Source organism: Fringilla coelebs (assembly GCF_963513975.1).
Source record: "Fringilla coelebs genome assembly, chromosome: 7".
NCBI lineage: Eukaryota > Metazoa > Chordata > Aves > Passeriformes > Fringillidae > Fringilla > Fringilla coelebs.
The window spans coordinates 11,215,986-11,241,143 of NC_140035.1; the positions used below are offsets into that span (position 1 = coordinate 11,215,986).

A 25,158-nucleotide genomic window follows, 5' to 3' on the forward strand; every position below is an offset into this window, starting at 1 on the left:
ACCCAGGCTGGCTAATCCCCACAAAAGGACAGACTGGTTAAAAACATGTCAAATCCTTGGTCTCTTGAGGAGCGCTCTTTGGAGAGGTGGAGGACCTGAATTTGAGGAGAGCTTCCAGGAAGGTGCTTATGGGTGGGCAGAGTGGGAAAGCCCAAACCTTCCCTTGCTCCAAGTGATGAGATGGGGGACTGCACAACTCCTTGGCCATCCCTGAAATAACAGGGCACTGATGACACTAGCTGTGGTGAGAAAGGAGCAGGAACACGCAAATTAAATACCCTCTATGGAAACAGGAAACTGTCTTCTCCGTGCTCTGCAGATTTTGGGCTGTACAATGTGTCAGGAAGCAAAGCTGGCATTGACAGCCCATGGCTGGCACACACTGGTCTGGCCAGTGCTGGACCTGGGAGCTGCAGCCCCCAGAGTGGCATCAGGGCATCTGCTGAGCTCAGGGCACAGCAGGAGCTGGACTGCATCGCCTCGCATGGGGGGAGCCACTGTGACTGACAGCACTTTGTCTTTTTGAAAGACAGCAGCTCCTGGTGCCTGGTGGATTCCTGCTGGCCTGTTACACCTCCAACTTGGGCAGGAAAAATCCATATTGGTACAGCACCTTTGAGAGGTTTCTTTCTTTGGTGAGGACAGCAGGAAGCTGCTTGGAAAGTTTTGATGCACAGGTTAAACAGAGAAAAAGCCTGAACAAAGGCTCTCAGCAGCTCCAAATAGACTTGGGTAGAGTCAGAGCTTCAAGCAAATTCACTTCCATTTGAAGAAACTTCATTTGTGAATGGTACACAAACACAGCAAGGTCTGGGAGATCCCAGTTACTACCCAAGACTTGGTCACTGGGGATGGACAAGTAGACCAAGAAGGAGCAGGAAGTACCCTGCCAGGATGCATCTTGCTGCTCCTCGACCACAAGATTCAGAAGCTGAAGCCTGGCAGCACATGGTAATACACAGTGATAAGACAGGGCTCTCAGCAAAACACTGACTTATAAAAGGCCAAGCCTGGAATGGCCACAGAGCCAGCCCCACTGACACCAGCTGGCACTGGTGACAGAGGAGCTGCCTCTTTCCACCAGCTGCTGTTTCCATGCTGATGGCAGGTCTGTGATTGCAAAGGCAGCCCACTGACCACACATCACTGCTGAGAAGGACACAGCCTGTGTGGCTTTCTCTCACTTCTGTGCAAGAGACTCAAACTGGCTGGCAGGGCAGGGCCATAAATAATGTGTAAACAGGCTGGGGCCACAGGCAGCACCGATGGATGCTCCAGGGCTGGTGACAGCAGTGTGTCAGTCCAGAAGTCCCTGTGGCTTGACTTGGCATAACACAAGGGCTGTCTATGGGCAGCTAACCAGGCACAGGATAGGTGGGAGGGAGATGCTGGACAACTCCTGTCAGTGCTCTGAACTGATTTCCCTACAGAAGATATGTCAGGGCATACGAAGCTGTGACAAAAAGCCAGAGGCAAAGCAGCCAGGGCAGATGCTGTTACCACCCAGACATTTGGCTTGGCATGGTCTCTGCCCAGACACAGTTCTCCTGTGGGTCAGCAGCTTTTCTGGGTGCAGGAAAGTGGACAGCATTGTCCAGGACACTCCCAAACAAACACACTGTTGCTGCCAGCAAAGAGGCTGCATGAGTGGAGGAACAAGCAAGGTGGCAAAGTCATCAGGGAGAAGTGACTTGTGGGGAGGGAAGATCAGTATGTGGGACTGAGGGGGCTGACTGCTAGCAAAGGGAGTCATTTGGAGCTAACTTGGGAGTCTGCAACAAGAGGAGAACCAAGCTGCAGCTTGAAAAGGGTACATGGCAAGTAAGTTCAGCTTCTTTTTCTTACACACATGGGTAAATCCAACAGGACAGGCCAAGCAGACTGTGCAACGTATGCAATGACAAAAAATAACCTAAAGAGAAATGTTTGCTTGATTTGTGTATCTTCATCTTGGTTGCCAGTTGTCACATTGGTGGATTCCAGCTACAGCTCCTCATTGCTCTGAATTGCTAAATTCAGGTTTACATTTTTACTTTCTGTAAGCACATTAGAATTTTAATTAAGCACTAAGTCAGTGTTTTAGCAGGTTTTTGAGACTTTAGCTATTTATCTTGTTGATTACAGTTCTCTCAGGTCCTTAGTTGTGGCCTAAATTTAGAGCAATTCTGACTGACTGAGCCCTGCAGGATAACTGCTACAACTATTCATTAAAAATGAAGAGATCAGAGCTGATCAGCAGACTGTGGGAGCCTGCTGTGTGGCTGCTTTGCATCCTGACAGTCTTCTGATCTACAGGTGCTAGGGCCAGGTTAATGCTGATCTGCTGGCAAAACACAGCATGAAAGACTTTGAGAAGATGCAGCAGCTCCTTGATACAAAGCTCAATAAGAAACTGTTTCCTTCCTTGTCCACCTGAGATGGTGAGGAAGGAGGGATTTTAAGAAAAGCAATTATTTTCTTTCCTGCAATTTCCATTAGGCAACATGAGACCTTCTCAAGGCAAAATGTTTGTGTCCCCCTTTTTTGTCTCTCTGGGGAGAACTTTGCAGGACACGAATGAGGGTCCCTGCTTTACAAAGCGCATGGGAAGCTCCCTCAAGGAAGCAATGCCACAGTTCATGTTTAGCCAGCTTCATGTAGAACTTTGGGGCTTTTTTTCTAAATTGCAGGAAAATTCTAAAGGCCCCACATCTACTAGTACATGAGAGGTTTATCACACACATGAACATGAAAGACTAGCTATCAACAGCTAGTGAATCCAGCTATCAACATGCAAAACCCTGGCCAGATCTGTCAACATCTGGGACCAGACATGTCTCTTAAATGCTGTTTTAAAATTGTATCACAATAACAAATGTAGTGATAATGAAATGCAGAGTCTGGGACCATCCAAAATTCAGCAGCTGTGGTATTTGCCATGGTGCTGATCTCCCAGGTTTAAGCAGCTTGTGCTAGAAAGTGGTTCTTGTAGTTCAGAAAAGAAATTCAATAAAGAGTAAAAAAGAGATTATCCTTCTGTGTATGACTCTGGCTAAAACATGTTAACCACCCCTAATTGTAGCTCCCCCTCCTGTGCTAATCACATCTGTAATAACATTCAGCTGTTTGCTCTGTTTCAATGGTTAAGCCAAGGTGGTGTCTCCCAGGGATGGTGGGGATGCTGCAGGGGTAAAGCCACCTGCTCCTTTGCTCAGTGCAGACCCAGACCCACCAGTGCTGGTCTTCATGCTGGTTTTTGCAGTACTCTGGAATGCCAAACCCATTTTCAAACCATGGGTGATCATCTCCAACAATGGCCCTTCACCGCCAGCTAGGAGAGTGCTCTTCTGAATGCACCCACTTTTTAATCATCTGAGCTTTCCTCTTCTCTCATCTCATGTTCTCTGCAATTAATTCAATGTAACTTCAGCTGTTCATTGAGGAATTGGGAAGACCTTGACCAAACAGCCCTTTGTTTCCTCCCTGCCCATCAGTCTGCAGTTTCCTTGCTTCAGGCCAAAGCCAAGTAAAGTGAAAGCTTTTTCTTTAACTCGCTCACATTTCCCTTTCACAGTGAAACTCTTATCTAGGTCACTGCTCAGTAAACCACAACTTCCACCAGGGCCAGCCCTGCCTCAGTCTAATTTTCCAGGTTCCATTTGAGTATCCAGAGAGGAGCCAGCTCCTGACTTGGCCAGGCTCCTGCTTCCCAGTCAGTGGTGACAACACACACCAGCTGCATTCAAGTCAGTCCCATGCAGCCCTCCTGGGACTCATCTTCTGGAATTCTGGGATTGCGGTGAAAGGAAGATGGAAGAAAGGAGAGATGCAAGTCCCTTGATCTGCACAGAGAACTTGCTACCTAAAGACATTTGGCTGCCTCAGAAAAAGGTAAATTTAAGGAACCAACAGCAAAGATGTTATTTTGCTGAGTTTGAAATCTCATTTTTAGGCTTATCTCATGCAAAACTGGAAATAACTGGTCACACTTACAACCTGCTAAGGGGAAAATTGGCAACAGCCAGTGCAAATGAATTTTCTGCACAAAGATCTTCCTCAGAAAGCACCTTTCAGAGAAACAGATAAACACACATACTTGCAGAGCAAAGCCAAACCCCTGCAATCTCTGTGAAGGTTTGTGCAGCAACACATCTACAGTCCCCCACCACCTCTTCCCTGTCCCTCAGCTGGAGAGGATAATTCCTGTAGGTCAGCTGGAGTGAGCTTTCCCTCATCTGTGCCAAGCTTCACCAACTGCTGAGAGTCTTCACTGACAGGCAAAGCTGGACAGACAGCAGGATGCTATTTCTCTATTCATTCAGCTTTACAGATGCTAACACTACTTTGGATCCTCCCTGTGATCCTAAAGCAAAGAATTGTGAGGAATAAAGAATATTTTTCTAAAATTGGGTATGAAGAGCTGAGCATGGCCTCATCTCTGAGATGACCATATAGAGGAAAAACCCAGAGAACTCATTACTCCATGGAATCAAATCCCAAACCTTTGATCCAGTCTTGAGTCCATTTGAAAGTGATGCAAGGCCTCCAAGGAAGGAGTTGTGGCTCTAAAACTGGAGAAGTGTTAGGCTGAATGTGCTATTTTTCCACCTGCTCCAGCTACAGAAGGGGCAGCTCATTGTTAGAGCCCCCAACCCGCTGCTGGCTGCTTGTGAGCATGCCAGTGGAAATCCCTCCAAACTGCTGGTGCATTCCAAATAAATGGGTCCAATTTAGCAAAGCTACAACAGCAGCTGAAGCAGTGGGGAAGGATCATACTAGCAACCAAGCAGGCAGATCAGAGAAAGAAAAAGCTTCCAATAGGTGATGATGAACAGGTGGGAAGAAGTAACCAGTTCATCGCTGAGAGAAATGTGAACAGAACCTCACAGTTACCCCAGCAATTCCTGGGAGGGGCTGCAGGAACAGCCCCCAGCCTCATGTTAGCACTTTATTTATAGCATTGCCTTCCTGTTCATAATCTTCCCAACTGTGAATTGCAATTTTTCCTTCCCCCAGCATTATGGTGACAGTTTGGAACATGGAGATGTTTGGAAAGGGGCAATTTGGCATCAGGAGTCTAAAAAGCAGATACAGATGACATCCTAAATGTATCTTTTATGAGTTTGGAACGATTCCTTTAAATTAAGCTCAGAGTCTGTGACAGCTTCTGGTAGTGTCGCCAATAAGGAAATAAAACAAAAAAAAAAAAAATCAAGAGATTCTCAAGCATATGTAGTCTTAGAGATCTGGGTACCTTGCTTTCCCTCCTGCAACTTTGAACTGCTTACCAGTGTTCCCAAGGAAAGTGCTTCAATAATTTTAATTTGTCTCTACACCACATATGCCCTCGAACCCCAACATACTTTTAAATTCAAGGCTTATAAAAAATTAAATGCTCCAATAATTCTAAATTGTGTTTGTTCAGTGTTACTGGAGCCTGGCCATTCCTTCAGTTTGGGGATTTTTGTTTTGTTTGCAGTGGGTGGAGGAAGAAATGCTTTCTATTAGTGCTTCAAATTGGAAGCCAGTCAAACAGCATCACAGCAGAGTGATTCAGCAGCCTCTGAGCCGATTCACAGTGTGTCATAAAATGGGATTAGGAAAACAACAATGCTTGGAGGAGAAAGAACCCACACAAAGAATCACAGCAGGAGAACAATACCAGAAAGAACAGAGGGGAATAATCCTCACTTGGCTTCTGAGAAGCAGGTTAGATGACCTAATTGGTGGCTTTCAATGCCCTTCATTCTCCATGGAGTTGAAGGGTTCAGCTGCCCAGATCCAGCCACCACAGCTTAATAAATGTCTCTGCATGGACTGAACCACCCCAACTGTTCCTGCGGGCACATCTGCAGCCTCTTCTCATTTATCTGATGAGACCATGGTCCCCCTCTGGCACAACCCCAGATGCTACTTCACAGCAGGCAGGAGCTCATGCAGAACTAGTGGTGAAAGTCCACGCCCACTTAGGACTGGAAGCAGAGGGAGCAATCTTAGGCTGTGAGTTAAAACCAAAAAGCTGTGTTTTGTTAGTGTTACTCAGGAAGATACACACACACTGGCAGCACATCAAAGAAGCTGAGGTGGTGTCAAACTAAGTGTATTTCCTAGCACTGTCCTGAACAGAAATTAAATGAAACATGTATTTTGGGATCTTCTGAATCCAAGTATCAGAAGCCACCTATGGCCAACGCCTAGGTGGAAGAGGAAAGCATCATTTAAAACCTATTCTCTGTGAACCCGAAGATCCTATTGACAACCTTGTGTTGAATTAGGCCATACCTGTTACAACTGTGGCCTTGAAGTGACAGAGGAAGGCAGGGACTCTCTCAGGAGTTTTACTAGATCAGCAGTGGTTGGATTACTCCTATGCAGAACATGAAATCACAGCTTCACGCAATTGAGGAAAATCAGACAATTATATCACAATTCCAATAAAATTGCTATATCCAAAGTCTGGTAGAGACAGAAAAACAAGGAGGAAAAAGAAAAATCTCATATGCTGTGGTCTCCTCTTGTAGACTGAGAAAATGATAAAGTGCATCCTTGTAAATAACTCACTGCAGGATGCCTGGAATTTTATAGAAACTACTGCAACTTGTCTCCCAGTGGGGAATAACTGAGGCATGAGATAAGAAATCAACTATATCCTAACTTGCAGTGACAGGTGCTGTAAAAGGAAATGCCCAATAAAGGCTTAATGTATAGGAAAATGGCAAATAACTGTCTGGAATTCTGAAATAAGAAAGCATAAAGCAATTCTCTAATCATGTGTAATCAAAGAACATAATCAGTTGCTAAAAACTTCTAGGGGAAAAAATGGGAGAGGTGGTAGCATGCTTGTCTTCGTCAGCAGTGTTTTGGGAATATTTTAGCCTGCAGAATTTAATTCCCTGTTATTACTTCTGAGCCTGAAGGTGAAAATCATAAATCAGAACCATTCATAACATGCAATAATGGGATGAAATACTCATAAGGAGAGTTACATGATGAAATCCTTTGGGATTGTGTGTAACCCTTACAGTCCTTGATGATAGCATTAAAAATCCTTCTATCACTAACATCTATTCTTCCCTAATTCCTATATTAGTTTTTCCTCTTTCTTCTCTCATAACATTTCCAGATTTTTGTGTCATATGGCATTCCTTCCCCCCTTCCTCCCTGCTGCCCTAAATATATGTTTAAGGCAAAATAATAGGAAAGCATTCAATGCTTAAAAAGATGGGCAGGTTTTAAATTACATGTAATTACTAATAACAGCTTTTAATACCTGAGGTGCTTTCCCAGGGAGTTTTGTTCTGATTTCAGGACCCCCATTGTTTTTATAGAGGGCCATTTGGTCCCATTTATAAGGTGGTTATATTTTGAGTAACAAAGACTGCAATGCTCTAAAATAAAATAAGACTGTCCCCACCCTTCTTTCACCTTCTCATAAGTGAGTTTAAAAAAAAAAATCCCAACCCATGATGTGTTAGAGCTTTGTTTTCTGAGTAACAAGACCAATCATGTTTCCTCTGCTTGAGGTTTCTCTCTTCTCTTCCTTTTCTTCTAGGTCCTCTGGATCCACACTGACATAGAAATATCCCATGATGGAGAAAATAATGCACACAGCAAAGAGGAGGACAGTGAACAAGACAAATTCAGCCCACTAGGAAAGAAAAAAGAACAGCAGGTCAGGAGACCCCAGACACTCAGTCTGGAGGATATCTCTGCACTTTGAAGTGCTTTTTAAAGAGCTGGGTGAAAATTATTTCTTAGCTTCCAAAATGGCTCACAAGATAGAAACTTTCTCATCCTGTTTTTCTGATAAATGCTGGTACACATAATGTAATTACAAATATGTGATACCTCTCAAAACAAAACAGTTAGATTGAGTTGGTTTCATTAAATCTTTTCTTACAAATCTGACTGGAACACACCCACCTGGGCTTTTTGTCTACAAGATTCTTTTGGGTGAGGCAGATTCATGCTGGCCAGAAATAAACCCCAGTTCACACCTTCATGGCATCACCCCAGAAGTTTCACAGCCTGAATTAAACTACTCTCTGCACCACGACCTCCCCCTGTCAGCCTGACATCTCAGGGATGCCACAGGCAGCCTGGCAGGATTCCCCAAGTGAGAGCCCTGAGGAAGAGCTGAGTGCCCACTGCTCTCGTTTCTGGGGAGCACTCGATGTGTGGCTGCCAATGTGTCCAGGCTCCACATCCAGACACAGCCAGCTTGCCTAGAGCTGAGCTACAGCAGCATTACCAGCACAGGTCAGGTACTTCCAGCCCTTGGAGGGCCAGGGAGGGCAGGGGAGCTCCACTGAGGGCCCCACAGAGCAGGGGCTGGGGGACAGCTCAGAGTGAGCTGCTGTCAACTCAGGAGCAGGAGCCTGGGGCTGGGCAGAGAAGCTGTGCACCAGGACATGGCCATCCAGAAGCACCAGAAGCCTGTTGTGAAACATGACCTCTGTTTTAAGAGCCAAACCATACCTGTGCCATTGGTGCAGCCTCAGCAACAATGAGCACAAAGGTATTCCCCACAGCCACGGTGAGCAGCCAGCCTGCCTGCAGCACTGACTTCATGCTGGCTGGAGACTGAAAAGAGGAGAAGGGCCTGATCAGTGGGAATCGCGCTGTGCCCTTCGGCCCTGTTTCACCCTCTGGAGTCCTGCCCACTGTAGGTGTCACTGGGCTCAGCCTAGGAGGAGGTGAGGGAATTTTCTCTGTGTGGAGTGGTTAATCTGTGGTTAATCTCAACATCTGCATACAAGGAGCTTTCAAAACACGGACAGGAGGACACATGAAGAAGCAGGAGGTGCTGTTGTTGCAGAGCTGAATCCGTGTCATCCGCAACCTGCAGCATCTGAAATGGTACGATCAGGACATCCAAGGAGCCACACAAGCCCTGCAGCTTGGAGTCTGGTGCCATGTGGCTGTACACCTTTGGAAAAGAGACTGGATCTTGATGTTAAATTTCCTGCTGAGGACAAATTTTTCACATTCCATTACAGATCATCCCACTGCATTAATCATCCTCATTAATAAACATCTGCACCTTACTCCAGGGATAGATTTGAGCAGCTTCAGTAGCTGTTTGACCATGTAATGTCTCAGCCCTCTCTTCTCATCAACCTCCCCAGACAACAATCAAATCATCCTTTGCAGCTTCATTACCCCTTGCTCCCTTGTCACAACCTTGCATGTTTAGACCCCTTCAGACTCTCAGTTTAAAGCAGGTGCCAAGCCCTCATGCCACCATGTAGCCCTTGAGATACCTTGCTTTTATATCACTGAAAAATACATAGCACAAAATACTTCACTAGGAGAAAACCCGGATATTAAAAATATTCAGAGTTTTCCCGTTAACTATCCAGTTATGTTCTGTGTTCTCAGATTTACCAGAAAAGGGTATTTCCAAGTATCACTGAGAACAGGTATCTTCAGAATATGAATTAATTTAGCTTGAGGGCACCCAGGAAGCTGTGTTACAATCCCACTTTCAGCTGAAGGATAGATAAAATTGTTAGTGTCATGTCAAAGGAGTTATGACAAGTCAATGACAGATGCAGAAATAAATTTTGAAGTCTAATTGTAAGGTCCTTATCTTTAAGTGGAGTACCTGAGAGTAGGAGAAGGCCAGACCTGTAATGGAGAACATCACCTCCCCAGCAGATATCAGTAAATATTGTGGTAACTGCCAGGCCATGTGGACATTGTTGGCTTTAATGTCTTCTGACTTCCAAGTCTCAACAGCACCTCCAGAAATCTAGCAGGAAAATAAAGGCACACTGATTAGTTGCTGACAGATCAGATCTTTCTTAGCCTGGAAAACAGCAGCAAATTTACCAAAAACAAAGTTTTAAGCAAAGGTGGAAAAAAAGCCCTGCGTTTGAAGGAAACTATGGCTCTCAACCCTGCCATTTCCAAGCCTGTTGGGAATAGGATGACTCGTGCTGCACAGGGCAGAGAGAGCAGGATAGAAGCATTCCAGCTCTTTTAGGTACTACAAGAATTCCCTGAATTACTGCAAACCAACAAATTGCCTTCTGTAGAACAAGTTGTCTGCTGAGAAAGGTTCCAGTGCAGAGCCTGTGACCTGCTGCTGTCCCCAAGGTCAAAAAAGGATGAGAGGGTAAATGCTCATTGCATCCATGTGGTCACTGCTCCCATCTTATCAGCACTGTACAACTTCCCTATGATATCACTGACACCCAAACAAATTCAGCTCAGGAATGCCAAGAGTAGCAAAGACTGCTCCATATTAGATCTATTCAGATAGTTATGGTAGCTGTATTCCTAATTATTTTTGTTTCTTTTCCCAGGTGTAATTAATACTGCCTGCGATGCACAGAGGCTCAGAGGCTGAGAGAGATTTGACTAGAAGCCAGGAAAACACTAGATTGAAATGACTTCAGGCAGAAAGCCCTGTGTTTAAGGAGAGTACTTGGGAAAATACAAGGGATGTTTACGAGATGTTCTTAATCACCAATCATTGTCAGGGAGGCAAACCAAGAGACTGTATTTCAGCAGGCTAAAAGGGGTGAGAAGAGTGCTATGCATTGCTCTTTAGCCCATAAAGAAATGTCACAAGCACCATGCTGTAACTGCACACTGAGGAAGGCTGGGTAGAAGGCAGCATCCCCATGATTTAAGTTTCACAGTTCAGCTACATTAGCAGACTAATATATTGTATTCTTGGTTCTTCTATATGGCACTCCTGGCAGAGGAGCAGGGCTCAGTACAAATCACTGCAATAATTAAAAGTGATCTTGGCCTCAAGCAAACTAACTCTCTACAGAAAGCAGAAACCACAGAGAGAGAGATGGAAAAACAGAGGATGAAAAATATTCAAGTACTAGCACAGGGTTTGGAAGGGCTGAGGCACAGAGCCACCCCGAGCAGCCAGGGCTATAGCAGGGACTTATGCAGATGGGACCACAAACTGGAATCCTTGGCACAGTAACATGGGACACATTTACCTCAGCTGTTACCAGAGGCTCTGGGGCAATTTTCTTAGTGTTATATTTTTAATGCAACTTCTCTATCTGGTTTCTCATCTGGTGAAAGAGGCTTGCAGCCATGGAAGAGGGGTCTGGCCAACATCACTTCAAGTGTGTGTGTTTTATGTACATAAATCTCTGCACTCACAGATGGCAGCATCTGCTTGTTCCCTCCAGGGCTGTACATCCCACTCCAGCTACTGGAATTGGAAAAAAAAAAAAAGCCAGGTGCTTCATGGCTATATTTTTCCCCCAATGTATTTGGACTCTGCAGACATGAACAGCTCCCATTAATTGCCCAACCGGGAGATGCTACTGCCAGGGAGTAGCTGACAACACTTTGCTCTGCTCATCACAACACAGCAGCCAAAGTCCCAGAGGGCAGCTTAGCAGTGTGTCCTGTCAGACCCAGTTTGTCTGTGTGCCTTTGTGGTGGAAAGGTTAAAATGGGAACTAAGCTGATCATGTTCATCTCCGTGGCTCCAGCCAGCTGGACCAGGGTTGAAGCAGTGTGTCTGAGAGGCTGGCAGGCAGGGAAAGGAATCCACCCTCTCAGAAGTGCTCAGACCTCATCAGGGCTAGGCTGTTAGAAAACCAAGCCTTGACTTTATACTAGGCTCCAAATTAGCTGTACAGACAGTGAGAGGAGGAAACAGATGTACAACCTCACCAACCTCCTCCCTCAGGACTTTGTCCCTCTTCCTCCTATGCAAAATCTACAAAATCTTGGAAGATCAGACTTTAGTTCAGTAAGCTAAATGTGAGGATAGAGCAGACTGTTTCTGCAATTCTTTTGAGTGTGAGGCACCACCAGGTACAATATTTTAAAGACCACAAGCAGAGCCAACTCTTGGCAGGTGGTAATAACTCTTTGCGGTGCTTTGGGTCAATGTTAACTGCTCAAGGATGGCATGAGACCAGCACAAACCACAGGTCACATGATTTTCTATGGAGGATTTCTATCAAGGAAAAGATTCTTTTTAACCCATGCAATCTGACATGATCACAGTGTAAGGTGGAACAAATATACACCCACCTCGCTTATGTAGGTACCAAAACTTTTTACAATCCCTTTGATAACAGACTGCCTTCAGAGGGCTACTGCCCAGGGATCAGAGAGTGGACAAAGCAAGTAAGAGTCCCCAACACAGGAACAAAAGCACTACCAGAGAGTAGAAGAGGAGTGTGTTACCATCACAGGAACACTTACATTAGTTATCACAACGGTGTATGAGGCACCGAAGTCAAGCAGCCCCAGCTCCAGGGGGAACTCTCCTGTTTCAGTTATGCATTTTCCATGATTATATCTAGATAAAAGGATGAAGGACAGTATTTCCCAGTTAGTTCCACAAACAAAGAACACAGAGCAGAGCTATCAAACACACCCCTGAAATGGAGCAGGGAGGATGCAAGATGTAAAAATGCAGTAGTGTTTACATCAGACAATCACTGGAGTTTTTGCTATCTTATCCTTCCAGAAGCACTTAGACACTGAATGGAATTCACCTAATGACCCAGGTCATTGCTAACATTTTTAATGGTTTCTGCTCTTTCTTAGTGCTGATGTAATTTTTTTCCACCCCTTAGGTTTATTTTCCTCCCTGAAATTTTGCTGCATTTCTTCAGGAAATGTAGGCCAGACAAGTAGTCAGCAGGGACTCAGAGATGTGGACCCAGAAGCAACTTTGTTTCCTTTCAATAGAGCAAATTAGCCTTCATATTTGTTCTTCTGATTTTGGATGTGTGAGATGGCACAGAGGCTCAGTAGCATTGCCACAATGGCTGCTGCGTCCTACTAAATTGCAGCAATAAATATTTTGGATGGAGCTGATGCAGAGAAAAGCCATGAAGCTTGTTTTGAAACATTGGAAATGCTAGAAATACCCTACAAGAGCCAAGTCCAGTGCTGCCAAACCAAGGCCATATGGAGCCCCTGTCTAACAAGCCCAGCCTGCAAAGCCATGTACTGCTACTTGATGTTACCAGCCCACTTACTAACACTTGGTAGCATGGAATATGAACTGGCCTTTCCCTGAGAGCACCCTAACACCAGGAGCTTGGGCCTGAGAGAGTAACAAAATAAAGCAGGCACTAAATGGCAGAGGACACTTTACCATGTCCCACCTTACTCCACTGGCAGATGCACAGGAATGACAGTCTTTTCCCTCCAGGCCTCCACATAATATGAATAAAAACTTCTGCACAGACGAGTGGCCTGGAGCACCTGCTCTGCACTGAGTTGATAATTCTGCTTTTACAAACATCTGCCCCACAACCACATGCCAAGACAATAGCAATGCAGGTTTTGCTATTAGGCTGAGAAAAGTCTCTTTGTACCCAAGGAAATGGCTCAGCACGGACCTTCAGCTCGGGAAGAGAGACTTACATGTCCCTCTCCAGCAGTGAGTACTCAGAAGCACTGTAGTTTTTCTGAACAGCAATGAACCTTTTGCTATCAATGGTGAGGTTGACATCTTGGTTCAAAGCATTAATGAATCTGCAAAGAAACCATATTTCATTGACCTGTCAGACAGGGCAGGAGCATAACAGCAGACACTTTAGAAGTTTGCATACTCTCCCAAAGCATTCTGTAATTCCATAAGTATATGAGAGTCTTTTCTGCAAGTTACCAAAATGCTAATTTATCTGATTCATTGCCTAGTTCTTCAATATAAGATTATTTTCCCTGTTGCATAAGTTTACCCTCTTTCTTTTCTATGAAAAGTGACCCTCACTTTTTGTGGTCTTCTGGCAATCCAGTCTCAGAGACCAACAAAGATTGCAGCAAACTCTGAGAAGACCATGAAGATGATCAGAGGGCTGGGGCACCTCTCCTGTGAAGACAGGGTGAGAGAGCTGGGGCTGTTCAGCCTGGAGAAGAGAAAGTTCCAGGGAGATCTCAGAGCACCTCCCAATACCTGAAGAGATCCTACAAGAGAGCTCGAAAGGGACTTCTTACATGGGTATGGAGTTATAGGACAAGGGGGAATGCCTTTAAACTGAAAGAGGGTAGGGTTAAATCATGCTAGATTTTAGGAATAATCTCTCCATTATGAAGGTGGTTCGACACTGGAACAGGTTGCCCAAAAAAGTTGTGCATGCCTCATCCCTGGAAATGTTCAAGGCCAGTTGGATTGGGCTTTGAGCAGCCTGATCTAGTGGGAGGTGTCCCTGTACATGGCAGGGGAGTTGGTACAAGGTGATCTCAAGGTCCCTTCCAAGCCTGACCATTCTGTGACACTATGGTGACTGTTCCATGGCTGTGTGAGGGGACAGTCTCATCCTACCACAGGAAACTCTGAAGTTGTGCATCCTGATAAGCAGGTTCACCATGTTGGTAAAGAGCTTCTACCAGTGGCAAGGAATTTTCTAGCATAATAAGATATCTTCATCAAAACCAAAACTTATATGGGAACAGTTTGTTTGATGCTTTTTCATAGAGAAAAGACAGTTTCCTTCTGGCAATTCAAAAATTGATAGTAAAACCAAACACTTTTCATTTGACCTATGTTTTAACATATTTTGGTTTTCAGTTTTTTAAATGGGGGTGAAATCCCTGAAGTTAGTCAAGTGCATAACAAAGGTCAATTTTTAGTGCAAAAATAGTTTCTTCCTAGTTAAACTTCTTTACAAATTCTGAAATGGAAAGTCTGGGAATTTGGTCAAAAATCTCTACAAGAAAATATAAAAAAAAAATTCTGACTGAATCAAGTCTTCAAGGTGTTTAGTCAGTAGAAACCTTCACAAGTAAAGGGCTACGAAGAGATACTGCTCTCCTAGTTTGTCTACACAGGCTTTCTGATTAAGGGGTTAGACATTGATTTTAAGGTTTGTTTTGTTTGGTTGTTTTTTTGTTTTTATTTTGTGGTGGGTTCGTTTTGTTGTTTTGGTTTTTTTTCTAATTTCACCTTGCCCAAATCCTCTAAAAAGTCTACCTGAAATCATGCTTCTTTGGGGTTTTTGGGAAGTTTTTTGGGTTTTGTTTGTTTGGTTTTGTTTTGGTGGTAAGTTTTGTTTTTTGAAGTTTTTTTTGCAAATTTGCATCTTCTGCACCTCACCAGCCAGCACAAACCAGAACAGGAGTGTTCATGGACTAAATGGAGTAGCTCAAATTAGGAAGAGTGCACTAAGCAGAGCCCAATGCCCAGCTGAATTGTTTATGAGGATGTAAAATTGTTGCTGCATCCAATTTAGTAGACACTTGTGCATGAGTTTGGGTGAACATCATGGACTGGCCAATTTGCAAAGGACATAGCAACAGCTCCTATCCAGAATGCTGTTTCCCTTTCATCAGTGAGATGAATTTGCCACTTTTCCAAGGAAGGAGCTCTTTTACGTTGCCATCAGAGCCCAGACTACCCTAGGCAGTGAGCAGCAATAGTTCTCAGCTCTGCATGGCATGTGTGGGAGGTGACACTCTGTCAAGCCTCCACAGCTGACACCCAAGTCTTGCATGAGAAGTGTGGACTGGATTCCAACCCGAGAACATCTGGGCTATGTTACATACAGATGCATCAGACAAAAGCACTTTCCCTCACCCAACCACCGCCAAATCCTCAAAAAAAGCCATTCCTACCTAACAGCTGCCAAACCATTTTCTGGTTTTGCTTCCAAGTCTGTAATCTAAAGAGAGGAAGAAAAAAACACCATCAAATATATTTATTAATGCTGCCTTACAATGTGTGGCAGACAATAGTGGTGTCTGCAGAGTTACACATGTGCTGCAAAGTCTGTGGAAATTGACTGGACTCTCACATAAGCTTTACATCAGGCCACAGCTGGGGAGCCCTGGTACAATGAAGCCAATGGCAAAACTTCATCTCCTCCAAGGACTTAAGATGAGATCATACTTTTTCTTCTCATCTCTTCTGTAACAAAGGCTACTGAGTTTCAGCCAGTCACCCTTCTACTGAGCCACGTAGCATTCTCCAAAAAAAGTATTTTTCTTGATCTTGAGATAGCAAGAGAGCATTATTCACATTAGCATCTTTCAGTGACTAGCTACAATTAAACTTGAGTGCCTTACTCCTACAAAATATGCAAATGCCTAACTTTCAGACCCTGATTCTTGTCATAGTCACAGACTTCACAGAAGTCTAAAGCTGAGAGGAACTGCTAGGTTACTATACTGATGATCATGCATCACTTATGCTTTCCCTGATCCTCGGTACTCAAGAGATTAAACTGTTGCAATATGCAGGCAGAGAGCAGGAGAAACCAAGATGCTTGTTTGTGCTCACAAACAGATCCCTGCAGACAGATCCCTGCAATGGCCATCTGGATGGGCACACTGGGGAGTAAGAGTCTCTCTCCTGGAGACCACAGCTAGACCAGCAGCTAGATAGTTAATCAACACTCATTTGGAGAAGTCTGTTTGGTGTACAATGCTGAAAAACCACAGTTAAGACACAGCCCTGCCCTGGAGGTTGTATGTCACAACAAAAGAACACAAAGCAAAGCTCTTGGCTGGTAGAAATCCAGAGCTGTGCCATGTCCACTGAAGATGGCAGGGCAATTTCAATTTGCATTGCCCACAGATGGAACCCAGGCAAGCCAAAAGGGACTTTAGAAATGGGCTCTCTCTCAAAATTTTCTGGCCCTTTCTCCACACGTTTTTTCCTAATGCAAAACCCTGAGTTTCTGAGACCAGGGATCCAGAATTTCAGTATATCTATTAATGTCTATTGTACTTCAGACTATTGCTACCCACAAATAACATATGCCCTAAATAATAAATAGCCACAGTGAATAATAAATGTCAGAGCAATAAATAATAAATGGCAACACCATTTTTTTTCCATGGGAGACACATGGGGATGAATACTCTTGTTCGTTGCAGACAGACCAGCCAAACTATTACTCGTTTTCACTGATGATCCCCAGAGCTCTCAAATTCATTTCCTGCCAACTCAACAGCCCACAAAGGAGAAGAAACTAATTTGAGATAGGATCCTTCCAGGAAAGCACTCTCACCTGAGTGAGTGGGCCAAACCCAGCAGTGGGGGAGGTAATTCGAGGGTGAGCCCTGCAACACAGCAGTGATGCTGGCACTGCTTTCCTTGTGTTGCAATGCTGGAAAAGTATCATTTATCACACTGTCTTCCACATCTCCCTTATCTAGAGCTGTGAATGACAGGTCAATAGCATCACCCAACAGCACAGCTGCTTCCCAGCACATGAGAGTCTGCCTGTGCCAGGGTGGGCATTAATTTAAGCACAGTCTAGACAGCTGGGGCAGCATAGATGTACTGGAGCTCTGAGATTGCTATGCTCCAAACCTGTTGAAGGCTTTTGCTTCTTAAAGACTGTATGAAAATCACAAGTATCCATTTCCTAAAGAAACAGCACACAGCTTTCAGGGTCACAGGGAAACTTTGTGTGATACTGAGCCCCAGACTCCAAATCATAAAGTCTGATTGTTAGCAAAACACCTCGATGCTATGACAAAATAAATTCTTGAAATTAATTTCAAAAAAGTAAAAAAGTTATATGGTTTCTACTATATAATGGTGGGGCTACCCTGCAAGGTAAAAGGCTCAAGAACTGCAAAGGGAAAGGATATTTTAGCATGAGGACAGATTCTGATGGCATTTACACCCCTGCCACAATGTTCAATACCACCATGAATTTCAAGAGAGCTTCTTAGGATACAGCTATGCCTAAAAGATATCAGAATCTGCCCTACACATCCCATATGCCCCTCTCTGATTGTTGCAGAAATACACAAAAGTCCAAATACAGCCAGCTCTGCTGCAGAGCCTGAAATGAGCTTAATCATTTATTCTGTTCAGCAAAACAAATGGGCCTTCTGTGCTTTTTCACTAAACACTTGCAATAACCAATCCCAGAATCATTCCTCTGATGCTTTTATTCCATGGCCAGCCCTAGAGCCTCTTTAACATCTTTGCTTTATAGAGCCATCTTTGGGGGAAAACCCCTGGCTTTGTTTCCCCAGCTTTCTCCAGCTCTGCTGCCTAGCAGGCATGACTCTGCTCTCCCACTGCAGCACTCAGTGGATTAAAGTGTGCCCAGAAACTCTCAGATGCCACAACACCTCTATTAATCAACCAGCAGAAATGTGTACAGATCCAGTGCCTCTAGCTAAGAAGTGAGTTTTAGACCATCTGAGAGCAATCAGACAGACATTGCAACTGAGCAAATGAATTAATGAGCCTATTACCCCATTGTAGCATCACTGCCATTGAATTAATACTGTATTTACACTTCACTCCCACACTCACTAAGCGGCTTGATAGGCTTCCTTGTGCCTCAAAAACAATTAAGCTGTATACTGATTTTTCCTTCACGGTGTAGTTAAAAGCAAGAGTCAATCCTTGATGTTGCAGGGTGAAGTGAAGGCTCTGTTGCTCTCCATTCAATATTAATTTTGAGTACTCAGCTGGGTTCTGTAGAAGAAAATAAACTCGGTTACACTTTCTTCAGATAAGAGAGGATTTGTATTTTCCTACCAGGTGCAACACTATCCCCTCTTAAAGGGAGACTGTAATCCTGTTATCCTCTATTCCTAATTACAGGTGAATGTAAGGTGTATCCTTTGCTGGGAAAATTCTTCTCCAAATGTTCAATTTCTGTTTCATATAATAGAGATATTATGCTTCATTTGTAAAGCTATTCCCATGCACTTCTAAGGCAATGGAGCAGAACAAGCTTTTGCATCTGTGGGCTTTATTAGAAAATGCCTGTAAAAAACTCCATCCTTTCTTCAATGACAGGCAAGTCAGGCCCTCCAGTCCCAAATATAAGCTTACCTGAAAAGAATCCACAGGCTGCTGAAATAGGTCCTTGTCTTGGATTGTCACTTGAACAGGGTTCTTTGCCAAATTCAGGACCCGAATTAAACTTTCTTTTGGGACAAGGCGAGGCATATCGGTTTCCTAATTAAAGTAAAAGGCTTTAAGTGCCATCTGTATGCTTTATTAGCACTTTAATATCTCTTCATTTTTAGCCATAATAGTCTTCCTCTCTGTAATGACACTTTTTCATCCCTTCCTCAACAGAAGTTGCACTCAGAGAAAACTGAACATAAATCATTTTTAGGGAGGTTTCCTCATAGTAGCTCAATGGCCAACCCATCATTCCTCCCAAAAATTGCTCTTCACACCACTAAGTGTACAGACTACACACCTACTGAGGAGGTAGAACAATGTCACAACTTTCATTATACAGCTCCCTCATGCCTGGATTTAACCAACTGCCACATCAGAATGGAAAAATTTGTGCTTAGCTTTCAAAAGCAGTGACCAGAATAATTATTTCCCACTGCAGTCAGTGACTGGGAGAAGATCAGACCAGAAGTTAAGTAGTTTTGAAAATCCCAGTCCAGCTTCATGTCTGTAATCAGAGCTTTTGTATTACTGGACCTTGCTATCTATACAGCTGACTGTATAGATATTATTCCTTGTTTTCTGAGAGAGGTAAGCTGATGCCTCCAGCACTGAGGTATCTCCTTCTGTCAGGAATAATTTCCTAGAAAGAGTACATCAATCAGTGTCAGCCTTGTACTACCTGCAGAGCTAATATTTTTTTTAACTTCCTTTTTTTTTCTCGTTGTATTTTCAAGTAGCTGCAAGCAATACTGCAGAGCTATTTATTTTTCTTCTATCTTATCAGATAATTTGGGAATTGCAGGCAGGGCATTTTGAACCTGTGTGGGGAGACAAACTGCCAAAGAAGTCAGAATGAACTGATTTCCTTGTATCCATACACTGCTCTGGACCAACAGTTCTGCTAATATTATCCAGCAAATTCCATTACTGTAGCTTTTCACTTCTGCTACCCACAGTCAAGTGAAGGTGGACCATCTTACCTTCCTCTTTGCTAGATCTTAAAGTGGCCTTTAGGGTAAAGTTTTCATGCACAGACAGGGGGAACCTCTAACTCACCTTGCCTCTGCCCAGGTGAGTCACCCCCAGCCAGAGCAAACTCTGGTGCTTGGCCAGAGATTCTGGTGGTGGAAATGAGAGCATTTCTGTGCTCACATAAAAGAAAAAAGACCTGAACCCACACAGTCTCATTTCAGTGGGAGGCTCGTTAGGGGATTCACCTGAGGAACCAGCAGATGTTAATCCAGGGCTGTGAGCCAGCCACTCTAACAGAACGTTTCAAGTATACATAGAAGCTTTAAAAATTAATCCTATAGTAACTTTTGTGAGACAAAGGTCAGCCAAAGTCTACACAATGCTGGTCATGAGCCAGAAACAAACAGTACAAATCTGCAGAAGCTAACATGGAATTTATAGAGATGCGCTGCCATCCTCTCTGGGGATGCCTGGCAGCCCCCGATGCCTGTGTCAGCATTCACCTGCCTCCCCAGAGAAACACTTTGGCTTGTAAAAAAAAGCCATCCCCCTCATAAAGCAGGAAAGTGATTAAATTTTAATATTTTAAAACAATTAAATAAAAAAACCAAAACCACCACACACACACAAAAGACCCCAAACAGAAAAGTATAGGCAAGCTACAGCAAGAAATAGGAGAGAGAACAGACTACCTTTTGGAAATTAATCACTAGCATTAACTAGATGTCTGTCAAGCACTTTGACGATGGAAATCTAGAATATAGACCAATACAGAGGACCAGCACAGCAAAACTGCAAAGACTAGAAAGAAAGACATAGAGACAAAGAGAGGGAAAAGTAGACAAGGTAAGAATTATCATTAGCAACTGGATTAGTATGCTCAATTTTAAAGAAAACATTACAAATTTTTGTTAAAGAGCACAATGGCTCAAAGGATTATCTACCAGACATAACTAATAACAACCCATGGAAAGAAAGTATTTCTGAGGAATGCCTTGTGCTTTACTTACATTTATTTTGACTTCTATAATAGCTGCAAGTCCAAACGCCAGCCCTGCAAGGATCATACCTGTTGCCATTTTCCTAATAGGTCTATGAAGCAAATGAAAGAGGTGCCATTAAGGAAAAAAAAAAGTAATTTAAACTATAGAATACCGTTCCTCAGAGCCAAAGATGTGCCAAAACCATGTAATAAACTGTCCAACAGGTGGCACTCAGGATGACAGGCTGTTTAAATTGCCAGTCTCTTAACTTAAAACTATTTTATTATTCTGCATGAGGCTGACACTGAGGCCAATTAAAACTGATATGCCGTGAAAAGAAGTTCCTTCCTTGCAAGTTTCACATTATCTTTTTCCCAGCTCTTCTAGTGGGAATAGCTCATGACATTATGTTAATCCATGATGTTGGAAGGAGCACCAGAAATTATGTATCTTCAAGTCCCTTTTGGGAAAGGCAAAAGACAAGTAACATTCTATTTAGCAGTGGGAATGAGGAATACAAAAATGTGTAGTTTTATGTCATCAATGTTTCTGACCATCTGGGGCATCATTCTGGGTTATTCCTCATGCCAATATATTTACATTTCTAGGAAATAAAGAGCTTTCTTCTAAACTCAAGACAAAGCTAGTGCAACTTTACCAGAATTACGTGAGAAAATCTGATATAAATCAGATACATGTCCAGAACAGCAGATTCAAACTGAACATTGAGCTGTTGAGATCCGAGACAAATCTGGTTCTAGATTCAGTCATCTCCACTCTTTGTAATGGTCTTAGTCTTGGCATTTAATCCTGGTTGGTGCTTGAGTTTGTGCTGCTGGGTAAACTATTCTGTGATCTGGTCATCAGACAGAAAGTTTTCTGCCAAGTCAAGGCACAGTCCAGGCCATGGGCTCACAGTGGTTATCAGGGAGAAGCACAGTCTCTGATGTGTATCCTCCAAAAGGGGCACCACTGCAGGGCTGGACAATATTTTTGGTATATCTTCAGGTGCAAGTAATTCAGCATGGTGGGGAAGGACCAGCAGGTTGAAGGCACCTGCCACCCCCATTTTATGGGGTTTTGTCTGTCCTGCATTTTAGTTTGGATTAGGAATATGCTTTTTAAGCCAGTTACCCCACTCATTACTCTTTCCCATGCTATGACTCACATGCAGAAGTGGTGCTGGGGCATAGAAACTTGTCTTCTTTCAGTTGAAATTCCACTGACAAAGGCACTCCAAGAGTGCACATAATGTACTTCCACTGCTACAGGGCATCAGTCCACAGAGGCAGTATACAGATACTCTGAAGTTAATTCACACAAATTGCATAAAGTGGGTCTCATAAACAACCTGAGGTCTGCTCCTATTACACTGCACTTCTTGCTAACATAGACTAAGGATAAAATGCTCAGCTCAGGTGGAAATCTCCTTATGCACTCACTGGTTTAGATCCTAGCCAGCATGGGACCATGAATTGGGTCCCATGGGGACTTTTCAGGAGGGAATTATTTAGGCATGACTGGGAAACAAGGTGGAAAACATGATGATTAAATTCAAAGTGAGACTACTCGTATCTGCTTTTGGAAAAATCTGTACAGAGCAGAATCCAACATCACTGAGTTTTACCCTCTGGCATTTCCATGAGGAAACGAGCCACTTCCTTCTGTGGAAGAGGGCGAGGCTGAGTCTTGGCACTGAAGTATACTCAAGTATTGGGGAAGGTGAATGGGAAATTGTGTTTCTCTTCCTTTAAAGCTATTCTGCACACATACAGCAAAAGAAAAAGCATAGATGTATCTGCATTGTCCCCAAGTACTTACGTGAAATTCAATTTGCACATGTTTATCAGGGGGTAGAGCCCAAGGTCAAAAATTGGGATGAAGACAAGAATAAGAAGTGGATTTAAGAACTGCAATACAAAAGAATGGGAGTTCAGTGGCTAGAAAGCAACTTTTACTAATTAAACCCATAAAGCACTGTCCTCCAAAAATAATTCCATTACAGAAGGGACATGGACAAACACTTAAAACCTCCTTTTAAAATATAATCACAGTTTGCACTTAACAGCTTCTGCTATTAAGTTTTCACAGGCATGAATACATTTTGTTCATATCCTCCCCTCCAAGAGGCAAGCAAGCATCACTGGCCCAGTTTTCCTGGAGAGAGAACTAAAACATGATGTTTTTAAAGAGTACAAAGCCCACTGACAATAGAGACAGGTGACCTTTGGTGCTGTGGTGGGACCTTACAAATCAGCAACAATGGAAACATCTTGGGACTCCAGCAAAATCCCAGAGGAACAGGCACAATTCTGTGAGATCGGCAATTTCTCACACTTCAACACAACCGACTAATCCCCCAGGAACAAGATTTCTCCTGGTAGGGGCACAGCTTGTCTGCCAGCCAGAAGTGGCAATGCAAGAAAATAGAAAGCAATGAAGAACAAGCAGGGAGAAATGTTTTTTCAGTTCCAAAGGAACATTTCAGGGAACAGAACAGCTTTGAATTTCTCCAGTGCTATTCACCATAAGAATTGTAATCAACTGTGACAACATAGCACCATCTTGCTTTCATGTTTTCATCTCCCCTGCAGAAAGGGAGGAACCAAACATACTTCAAGAACAATGTTCATCCCAGGACAGGAGCCTGTTAAAAGGAGATATAGGTTACATTCTCCACATGCCAGCACTAGCTCAAGAATTATTATGGTGGTATGTTACCCCACACCTCTGCACTGTTCTGCAGGAATCAACTTCTGCATTAGGACATCCTCAGGGTCTTCTGAACCCCAAGCTTGCAAAGCAGCCTGTGAACAATAAGGCAGAGGCCACACCACAGCAACCAGCAGGAGCACTGCTATTACCTTGAAAAGGAGCAGAGAATGGCCACTGATCCCATGAGAAAAATATAAATGAGAGAAAAGAAGAAGATACATTCTAAGGGTTATTTCCTACCCTGTGATATTTTTTACCTGCATTTGGTCAGGCTGAAGGACATATATTCCCTGAAACAAAAAGATATTCCAAGTGATTCATAAACACTGTAACATATCAGCGCATATGGTAAATAAGTAATCGGTCCCAGAGAGGCCTTTGCAGCCAAGGTGGTTTCCTCAAATGCTTTATGTTGGCTTTAGCAGCTGATATTGTGCTCTTGACACTTTTTGTCTGAGGACACAGTGTTTAATAAGATCATTTTGCAGAAGGAAGCTGCACTCAATCCTTGATATTTGGCAGCTGTAACACAGCTTGTGACAGGTACTGAGGCCCATCTTTCAGGCTGGCTGAGCCATGAACTAGGTGAGTGGAGAAGGATGGGGGGGTTGTCTCCTGTCTGCCAGTCCTGTCCTGAGCTGAGTCTAGACTGGCTGCCCATCTCTGCCCACAGCTGCTTCCCGGGAGAGTGGAAAAATACCAGGCAAATACCCCCTCCTGCTACATTGCACACACTATAGAAATGTGCCATTAGGAAATGAGCCTGCAAATACTTCATCTGACACTAAATCATTCCCTGCTTGACTCAGACTTCCTAGCTGAGCCCTTGTCCACTGAACTGAAAGTCACAGAGTATTATGAACATGAACTCCAACAAGCCTAAGGGTGGGATCATTCCAATGTTGCAGTTAATTTTCACCTTCTTGAGGTGGGGCAGCTCATGAGGGCAGAGCAGAGGAGACTGAAACAAAAGCCAAGGAGCTATCCAAGTTGGTGTGACAAAAAAAAAAGCCTTGAATCTATCTATCTTTCCTCACCTGGGAGAGGCCAGTAGTGACACCTGGTGATACTCAGCTCTCCTGCTAATGGATGACTAAGTACATGTGAGCAAAACACCAGAAAACTAATGTTTTAGATATACATCACATAGACTGCATGGACTTTGTTCTGTCTTTCTGAGGTGGATAAATATTACCCAAGGTGTAGTCTTTTTCATGCCTCATTTGAACTAATTAAGCCTAATGAGTATCACATATTGAGAGCCCAATTTTTAACAGGAGTGACATAGAAGGTCTCAAATTTGCAGCTTTAAGTCAATTTTAAACTGGAAAATGGACACTTACAATCCTAGATTTTGATGTGAGCATCTACAGGCTAGATCTAGATAGTCTGTGAAAACATATATGTCTAAACAGATCTAGATGGCCTGTTAAAACACATATGGGGCTGAAAAACAGCCCAGTGTGCAGACACCTTTGGGCAGATAGCTGATCTACATTTATCTGCTACTGTAGCCATTCACACCTTTGAAGACCTTTATGGAAACTAGCTAATTAATCCTTATCACATCTTTAACCTATACACAAGATTCCTGCTGGTTTTGAGAGGCTTCATTAATCTTTCACCAAGTGATCCAGTGCAGAAATGTACAACAGCTCTAGTCACACCTTAAAA

The 25,158-nt window shown here is 43.5% G+C and overlaps 1 protein-coding gene across 1 annotated transcript in view; it reads right to left on the reverse strand.

The window, feature by feature from the left end:
• Positions 1–7,450: 7,450 nt before the first annotated feature.
• The window catches only part of SLC15A2 (solute carrier family 15 member 2), a gene marked incomplete at both ends in the record, with an annotated part of 37,825 nt that continues 20,117 nt past the window's right edge, over positions 7,451–25,158 (reverse strand). Inside the window, 11 exons of the mRNA XM_084209354.1 lie at positions 7,451–7,627; positions 8,458–8,562; positions 9,587–9,733; positions 12,178–12,274; positions 13,354–13,464; positions 15,544–15,590; positions 18,209–18,373; positions 18,737–18,862; positions 20,797–20,878; positions 22,591–22,679; positions 23,742–23,774. Coding sequence (XP_084065480.1) covers positions 7,451–7,627; positions 8,458–8,562; positions 9,587–9,733; positions 12,178–12,274; positions 13,354–13,464; positions 15,544–15,590; positions 18,209–18,373; positions 18,737–18,862; positions 20,797–20,878; positions 22,591–22,679; positions 23,742–23,774 — 1,179 coding nt within the window. The remainder of the gene's footprint in view (positions 7,628–8,457; positions 8,563–9,586; positions 9,734–12,177; positions 12,275–13,353; positions 13,465–15,543; positions 15,591–18,208; positions 18,374–18,736; positions 18,863–20,796; positions 20,879–22,590; positions 22,680–23,741; positions 23,775–25,158) is intronic.